Source organism: Necator americanus, chromosome III, assembly GCF_031761385.1.
Source record: "Necator americanus strain Aroian chromosome III, whole genome shotgun sequence".
NCBI classification, from domain to species: Eukaryota; Metazoa; Nematoda; class Chromadorea; order Rhabditida; family Ancylostomatidae; genus Necator; species Necator americanus.
In genome coordinates this window covers 843,794-853,009 of record NC_087373.1, presented here as the reverse complement: position 1 = coordinate 853,009, position 9,216 = coordinate 843,794, and the positions used below count along the sequence as shown (strand labels likewise).

The 9,216-nt window shown below is 41.2% G+C and overlaps 1 protein-coding gene across 1 annotated transcript; it reads left to right on the top strand.

Moving 5' to 3' along the window:
• Positions 1-3,065: 3,065 nt before the first annotated feature.
• On the top strand, positions 3,066-6,800 carry RB195_008236 (uncharacterized protein; the record flags this gene model as incomplete). The annotated part of the gene is made up of 3 exons (XM_013437987.2): positions 3,066-3,113; positions 4,701-4,805; positions 6,543-6,800. The coding sequence occupies 3 exons, from the start codon at positions 3,066-3,068 to the stop codon at positions 6,798-6,800; spliced, it is 411 nt and encodes a 136-aa protein (XP_013293441.2).
• Between the last annotated feature and the right edge of the window lie 2,416 nt (positions 6,801-9,216).

Sequence of the window (9,216 nt, the reverse complement as noted above, 5' to 3'; positions counted from 1 at the left end):
AGGCTTTGACAAAGAACTTGGATCTTTGCCTACCCAATTAATTAAAATTGCATCTACCTATCTAGTTAGAATTGCAAAATTGTGGTATTCCCCACCTACGGATTCTATAGGAGTTGTTGGTTGGCTGATTTACCAAACCAAATACCGATCTATCCTATAGTCGAGCTAAAACGACCGTGCGTTAGCGGCTGCGCTCAAAGTGGCCCGATGATACCTCTACTCATCTCCGCAAAGTCCAGCTATCAGCTTGTATTTTGACGAAACTGTAGACAAAATCCAGAGAATCGAAGAAATAGAGGATCAGAAGACTGTAATTGAACATCTTTTAGGAGGATTATCAATAACTTACAGTTTTCCGTTAAGAGTAGCAAAAAAAATCTCCATTTACACTTTACAGTGGTCGTAAGATGTATTGTAGCGTGACGACACGACGCGTCTTCAGTGAACTGAACTTCCTTGACAGTATACGGAAACGAAAAAAGGAAAAAGTTCTGTTTGTTTTTTATGGCTTTTCATTATTTTTGGATAGTAATAATGGTACGAGAATAAGATTACATAGTCTTAGTGAACTTCTTTTCCATTAGTTAAGATCTTAGTTTGTACGGATCTAATTTTGTACCTTTTTTTATTTTCTTCATACATAGCTGCAAAACATTGCAAAGACTGTATATGCAGAAAAAAAAACTTTTTTTGCTAGTTCGGTAGTTCCTCCTGATTTCCAGGCATCTCTTCAGAGACCTCAGTTTGCAAGAATTGGATTCCTTCCTCATTTTCTATGTGACTGTGCATCATTGGTGTTCTTATGGGATGGATTTTGGGTTTTTATTATTATTGCAACAAATGCTAATTATGAGCAACTACACAAAAAAATGGGACAGAAATTGAATCGTTTCAAAGTAAGAGCTTAGAGTACTAGAATAAAGAGCAAAACAAACGATAAAACTAATGGAAAAGGACTTTGCTAAGGCTACGCAAGACTGTTTGTACATTGTTATTCGAAAAATATAATGAAAAACTACTAAAAAAAAATCAAAGAGAAGAAAATATGGGAAATATTCTGCATACTGTAGAGAGGGTCCAGTGTACGCCCTGAATACGCGTTGCTTTCTAATGTTAGAACACGTTTTACGACGATTGTAAGTTTTTTCTTTTACTTTTCTGTATCTGTCGGTTAGCGGTTTTCCTTAAAAATTCATCATTATAGAACTAAGGAACCGTACTCGCGTACTCTAACAACAAGTAGTCAGCGTCGAGCTTTTTTTTGCATAGCTTTCATTTCATTTCGTTAGCAATTGCATATAGTTAGCCAAGCTGCTTGCTCACTTGTATAAAACAACCAAATATAAAACGCTTGAAAAGAATGTTAGAAATTGTGTTACTATCCAGAAAGAGAAACGCCCGCAGCCTACAAGCATCCAGTCCAGTCCAGATTTTTGCTGCCGTCTCTAGAACTACCCCACATATGTAGTCGGGTCAAAACAACATGAAGCACAGTGCAGTTGCGTAGGCGGCTGCGCTCGAAGAGGTGTGGTGGAGGGCGTAGCGGTTGCGATCTAGGACGGACCTCCACTACCAACATTCTTCGAAGCAGTTCACGATGGCCCCATCTCGATTCCAATCGCCATCTTCGAGCTTCAAGTTGTTTTGACCCTACTATACGTCTACACAAATCCTCAATAGGTTGTATGTATAAATACGGATTTCACGATTATTTTGGCCAAAGATATAAATACGTCATTGCAGTTCTAAGGCAAAATACCATCTTCAACGAATCCCTGCGTTCTAGTTAAGAAACATATATTGGGTAGAATGTGGCTGGCATCGCGTACGGCTTCACAGACTACAAATCGAACTTGTTACGTTCGGGACTGAACCTCCTTGAATTCTTCCTAGAATACCGGCAAAAATTGGGTGCACAAAAATTATCAAACATTATTTTAATGAGTTCACTTTGAAGGTACTGTAGTTCACATCACATCACATGATAATACCATTCGGTTCAGGTCACTCGTACTTTAAAAGATCAAAACATACCGTAAGTGCACCTCATAAGTTTCAAAGAAGTTTTAACGGAATGATTTGGCGGACCAAGAAGTATATCCTTGAACCTCAATGGTTCTGCCGTTTCTGTCTTCCGTTCCTCCGATGTTCGTATTCGAATTTGAGACACACCACCTTCACCAGCGCGATCGCATGGAGTTACCAAGACCTATGACTGAAGGAAATGACGAAAAATCGACTATGGATCGAATAGTTCCTTCACTACTCCATTCGATCTAGTCTCGGTGAAGTCTGATGGAAGAAAATGGTGATAAACTAAAAGAACAAAAAAGTAGGAGATAAATATAATGATTAGAAAGCTCTAAAAGAGCAGTATGCGATGTATCCAGCACTAAAACGATGTCAGCGATTGCCTCAACGTACTCAACGGCAGCAGATACAAGTGAATCACAATGTGGTGCTGACGTTTGCATGTTCTTTGCAATGTTTTTGCTTGCTTCCGTAGCACTTTTACTTTTAATGTAGCATAATTGTAATGCTATAACATATTTGCAATAAACATAATATAATTAATTCAAAAAAATCGGAGGTGAACCATTTCAGGTCAAATTCCTTTTCTGAACTCTTAATTTTCGCCTCTTACTGGTGATTACTAATGAATTGGATGAGATAACCTGTTCTCTAAGGAGAACATTCGATTTTTAGTTCGATGTTACTCTTCCAACTATGTTCAGGATATTTCTCTCGTTTATTTTCCACATTCCTTTTATCGGTTTATTTGACGGTGATCTGAAGTCGGCAAGTCGGGTTAAATTACTTCTGAGACGCTTCCTATCACCAAGGTTTAGCCAATCTAGTTCCGCGTATATTGTCATCTTGTTATTTTGACCGCAATAAACAAATAACACGCAGTTCCACCTCTTCCGTGCCATGGTGTACATGCATTGTGTACTAGTATTAGAAATACCGCTCACGAGTGATGCTGATCTTGTCAACAACGTGGTCGGGTCAACATTCAGTGTCACGCTTTCCGTATCTGTTTCAGTTCATCCCATCATTCAAATATGGCTAACGTCAGATGCGCTATCGTCGTAAGTACGTGTCTTTTATGGGTAGGTTTTCATGATATCATTAATCTCATCAGTATTCGCACGGAAGTCAATAGTTGACAGCTATTGGCCAATTTCTTTCGAAATTACCGTGCACTCATCCACAGAGAAGAATTTCGGGGAAATCATCCATCATAAATTACCAATATTTTATATATTTTTACATATTATATTTTTTATTTGCATCTTTTTTCTATGACATCACAGCATTTTCGGATTAACTTCAGGAGAACTTTTATACATAAAAATCTCGATAACGTCCCTCCAGACACGAAGAATAGGCTGTACTTAGAAAAAGGATTAGTGGATTGATGCTTCGAAAGAGGTCAATTTCGCGTTTTCATTGTGATACTTGCAAACTATTTTCAAATGTATCACTGGAGAAAACACAACATCGAAAATATCCCTAAGCTGAACTTTGGGGGAAAAACAAGCTGCAAAATCTGAACAAAAGCAGTCAACAACAAAAAAAAAGAATAGAATTTCAAATTGTTAGCAGCAAGAGTAATGACGTCAAAGAGATAATTGCCACCCCTTCAATAGCATTCTGTTGAAAACAGCACTGGCGATTTTGGGAACACTTCACAAATCGGTAAGGATAGGTGTACATTTCACATGATCCCACATAATTCTTTTAGAAATCAGGAAAAAGGCTTGTGAAACAGTCCTAAGCAATTCCATCTCAGCAGCGATGCAACTTATTACGAGTTAGAAAGAGGTCAATTTCGTCATCGTCGCGCTTCCGCAACTCGTAGACTGCATCCCCTGCCTTATTCATTCGTGGAGAGATCCAAACATTGTCAATTTTGCGATATATCCAGGCCAAAACGACATGAAGGTCGGTGCAGTTCCATAGGCGGTTGCGCTCGAAGAGGCGCGGTGAACCTAGCGGTTGGTATCGAATTGGGACCAACAGCAACGACAAGTGGTGCTAGCAAGGGTCCCCTCGACTCTAACCGCTTCGCTCCACCGCTTCGAGCCCTTTACGCGACTGCACTAAACGTACTGTTGTTTTGACCCATACATACTATACGTGCCCTAACTGTAATGTGACAGTAGTCGAAAATGGCTGCATAGTAGGGTCAAGACGACATGAAGCACGTACGCGGTTGCGTACGCGGCTTCTTTCGAGGCTCTTCGGTGGCGCATAGTGGTGAAACCTTTGCTGGGACCATCCATCGTTGCAGTTTGCGAAGGTCCCAGCTCGATTCCAACTACTGCCTCCACCGCGCCGTTTCAAGCGCGTACGCAGATGCACCGCAACTGCACTTGTGATTTATGTCATTTTGACCCGACTATAGTTGCAAAATATATTTGAACTACCGGCCTTTTTTCATTGAACGGTTACCAAGATCGGTATTGATCAATCTATGAAAGCTACGAATTCAATGTCAACGTTAATTTGGAGACAATCGAACATGGGCATTACCGGTCTTCCATAGATCACTGCAAATTTCAGCAGCAAATGTTTTTACTTGTGCTCTCTTTAACTTTGAATTTTAACCAGTGTCTAATCAACCAATATGTAGTTGCATAAGGCCAGGCACACGAACTTGTCTAATATTCTTTCACATCATTGGTATTTTTCAGCTTACTCCATTTGTTTTCTGCGAATTCCCGTCATGCCTCACTACCACTCCATCGGAAAGTATCTCATTAAACGTAGACTGCAAAAGAATAGACACGAGCGTTGAGGTGGGTGTTCTGTAGCTCCGTTTCAAATAACCACTTAATAATCTAACGTGTGCATTTGCAGAATTTGTGCAAATTCCCTTTATGGTTCCTTCTTCATAACTCGCGACACTTGAGTAACTTCCGTCAACTTATTTAAAAAAAATCAATTTTATGCACCAAATTACCGCTGTCCTCTTCAATTGTCTTCTCCAATTTCTTCTTTCTCGTCCAATCGGAGAACACTGATCAAAGCTCGTTTTAACAGACAGCTGTCTTGTGTCAAAATTAAAAAAAAACCGTTGAGGGTTGAAAGTGCAAGGCCAGGACCTAAGAAGTCTGCCAGATGTTAAAGATGTTTCTGGAATAGGCATTCAGTTGGCAATCGGCGCGTTCAAACACTTTGTCTTGAAAACTGACTGCTTAAAGAGACTGTTCAGTTATGGAGTGAGGGCAAGTTCGGAAGATCCTTTTTAACTATATAGTAAGCAGCCAGAAAAGTGCAGGATTGTAGTAGAGATATGTTGGACGCAACAACTTCTTTCTGTGCACCAAGTGCATGTATGCTGCAGTGTTTTTCAAACAAATACTCAGGTAATTTCTGCCCTGCAAAGTACACTTTTTTCTGTATATTTTAGTTTTTTGGAAATTACTGCGGTGCATCTGCGCACTGCAAAAAAAAATTCCTTTCTAGCGTGTAAATCCTTACAGTTCAACAGAACAGCTACAAATCCAATAGACCTATAGTAGAGTCAAAACGACATGAATCACAGTTTAAAGGCATCACCCCACGAATCTGAGGTGGTACGGATTTCAAGTGGAGTATTCTTAGACGGAATAGTAGATTATGGAGAGGAGTGTGAGTCCGTCCATTTCTTCGTAATTGCCGTAAAAAACGGCCCGGAAGATCCGGCGCGTGCACAAGGCTGGCGCGCTCCAATCGAACTCCTTGTAGAAAATAGTGCGCCGGGACGCTCGAACCCGTATCTTCCGGGTCATTTTCTACGGCAATTAAGAAGAAATGAACGGAATCACCCTTCTCTCAATAATCTACGATCCCGTATACGAATACTCCACCCGAAATCCGTACCACTCCAGATTCGTGGGATAATGTCTTTCATTTCGTACGCGTCTTCTCTCGAGGCGGTGCGGTGAAGCGTAACGGTTAGAAGCGTATTGGCACCCTTGCTGGCACCACCCATCGTTGCAGTTTACGATGTTCCCACCTCGGTTCCAACTGCTGCCTCCACCGCGCCGTTTCGAGCGCGTACGCAAATGCGTCGCAACTACACTCGTGATTCATGTCGTTTTGACCCGACTATACCTCAGTCCGAAATTCTATTGGTATGGTATTGTTTGGTTGGTACCAGACTTGTCTGGGAGGATAAAAACACTGTCCTGATCATCGGCTGGCCCCCGCAAGTCATTGTATAGGCCAACACGCGTTTCAAAACCTCAACGATTACGAATTCCAGTAAAACGCGTTGGGGCATCCCGAGTGGATTGATACGCCAGCGACTTTATCCTTTATCCTTTATACCTCAGTCCATCTACGCGGCGGAACACTTTTAATTCCACGTCTGCAGACAGTGCTTTCGCGAAGTGTACAGAGAACTTCTGGAATTTTTTCTACTAGAGCTGTCACTCCCAAAGGACCACGCAACGTTCAGAGACCAGTTTCCATAAACTCGAATGTTTTAAAATTGGTGCAAATTCGTGTTATTGTAGTGTACCACGCACAATCGTATTGGCTTGTTCCAGGTATCCAACAACTGTGCAGGTTCCGTGCGCCTCTATGCTTTCTTCGAACCAATTGAGACGGGGATGCGATCAATGTTTTACAAGGTGAAGCAAGGAGCCACAGCCAGCATAATCCTGTCACGTGCGATTCGAAAATGGACGTGGAATGGATTGCTGAACGAAGCGGCGGTGGTGATCTACGCGTGGACGAATCTAAAAGACCCACGTCTGGAGCAAATCTGGCAAAAAACCCTTAACGGCACTCTTTCATGTGCATAATCTCCAGTTGATACGCGTAACAACTGATCGATCATCATTGATTGTAGTTTATACATGTACAAATATAGCACGCATATTCGACAATGAACACAAGAAATACACGTGCAATATCCAAAATGCTGTGTCGAAGAAGTGCAGGCGGACGAGTTCTCACGCACAAGTGCAAGCAAACACAAACCCCTTGATAATGCCGGTCTCGTTTGGAGTGATGTTTGGTGGTTATGTCGCAGATAGCAGTTGTCCCCAGTTGTGTGTTTATTCGTGTAGCTAACGACTAGAATAAAATGTTCGTAAAGTGTCGGTTGACTCCTTTAAACTGAACTGGAATACATTATTCGCGTAGTCGGTGGGATTCTATAGCTGCCTGATCTTTCTACATCTGATACTTATCTGGCCTCATTGGTTTGTAGTTCGGCGCCCAAAAGAAAAAACGTCCGTGGCGTAGAAAGATTGTAGTTCGCGCGAAAAAGAAAGTCCATAGGGCACAAAGATTGTAGTTAATTATGTTATTAGTTATTATTCGTTGTTAATTCAATTCATTTGCATAACGACCGCTGCTAACTTGCTGACTTTTTGCGATTTCAATCTGATTACTACGTTGCCGGAACTTGAAGCGAAGTCCAAGGAGGAATTCGACGAATGGCTCGTGGATTGCTGTGGAGGAGCGACATTGCCTCAACTAAGCAAACCCTGTAAATTCGAACCCAACAACCTTTTTTAGAGCCACCAACTCGCGAATGCAAATCGAAAATATGTGAACAAAAGTGGTTGCATGCTTGGTGGTCGTGGATTGCTATGGAAGCCATTTTCGGTCCTTTTATTTTTTTTTTCGAAAGTACTACATGATATGGCTTAGTTATTCACTTCTGCCAGCCTTGTTGAGAAGATTTGGTAAAGTTAAAGGAGGAGTAGTTCCAGATCTGTCTTCCCTTTCACTTAGTAGCTTTAGCAAACATGTCATGAGTCTTCTTAAGAATAACGTTTAGGTTTTAGGGTTCCGCTGACTGACTCAGCTATTCACTTCTAGTAATGAGCTATCGATTGATGGATGATAAATCTATCCCTTTCAAGAATGTTTTTTAGCTTTTCAGAAGAAAAAAAACAGCCATTTGTCACCTAAGAATTATCTCCGCGCTCTATTGACGGTTTTGCGCGTCGTAGAAGAACAGCACAAGCCAAAGCAGTACGAACCGAAGAGGGCACGGCTGAGTGGCCACGCCCAGCTACCACCTCGTTCTGCTTGGTGACAACAATGTAATGTGAATCAAATAACATCCTTTCACTTTGCGTAATGCGGTTATAAACGACAGTACAGATACATGCTACTTACATCTGTGAGTGAACAATTAATTGAACCAGAAATGTCATACCAACTTTCTTCACACATTATTCAATGTGAAACGAGCCTGAAAAATAGGGTTTTTCACAAAGCGCCCATGAATCAGACAGCAAATGTTCAGGACTCAAGATGGATACTTTTCAAATAGGCACAATAAAGCCACAAGTATAGTAGAGTCAAAACGACATAAAACTCGCTGTAGTTACGGAAGTACGGATCACTTCAAAACTTCTCTGATAGAAGTACACCTTCTGTTTTGAATTGCACCTAGAGCGCAAGAATAATTTTAGAGCACAAAAGTCGTTCCTAACTGTCAAATGGCTTTCCTATTTGAGAAGGCGATAGTTCATCAATCGGCAATTCATCATTGGAAGTGAATAGCTGAGTTAGGGTCCTAAGCAATAGTCCTAAAGGATCCATGAAATGTAGGCTAAAGTACTAAAAGAAAAAAGATAGAGCTGGAACGCTGATGCTAATGCTTTGACTTTACCAAACTCTCCAAATAGGTCTTCTGGAACTGAATAGCCAAGTGATATCATATAGTACGATTCAGCGAAGAAAAAAGAACCGGAAATGGGCTGAGAGATGGCCTCTTCGCAAACCGCATTTGACAGTAAAGGACGACTTTTTGTGCCCTAAGAACGATTTTCGCGCCCTAAATACAGTCCGATCAGAGCAGTTTCAGAGTGCCTCTTCCCCTCCAACTCCCTTTTGAAGTCTGAAATTTTCGAATAAATCCCATTAACGAGAAATGAACAAGAAGTGCTGTCGCTCTCCGCAAAACAATCAAATAGTGGACTAATCTACAATTTAAATCGATCTTAGAGAAAGATACCGAGTAACATAATTCGATAAGGGGATATTTAGAAGAAAGAGTGTGTGTCAAGCAAACAGAGAGCATGCATTCTCACGCATCCATTTCCAAAAAAGTTTCAGAAGTTCTCTGTGCACTTCGCGCAAGCACTGTCTGTCGACGTAAAATTAGAAGAGTCTTTCCGAGTAGATGTACTGAGGTATACTCGGGTCAAAACGACATGAATCACGAGTGTAGTTGCGGAGCATTTGCGTTCGAAACGC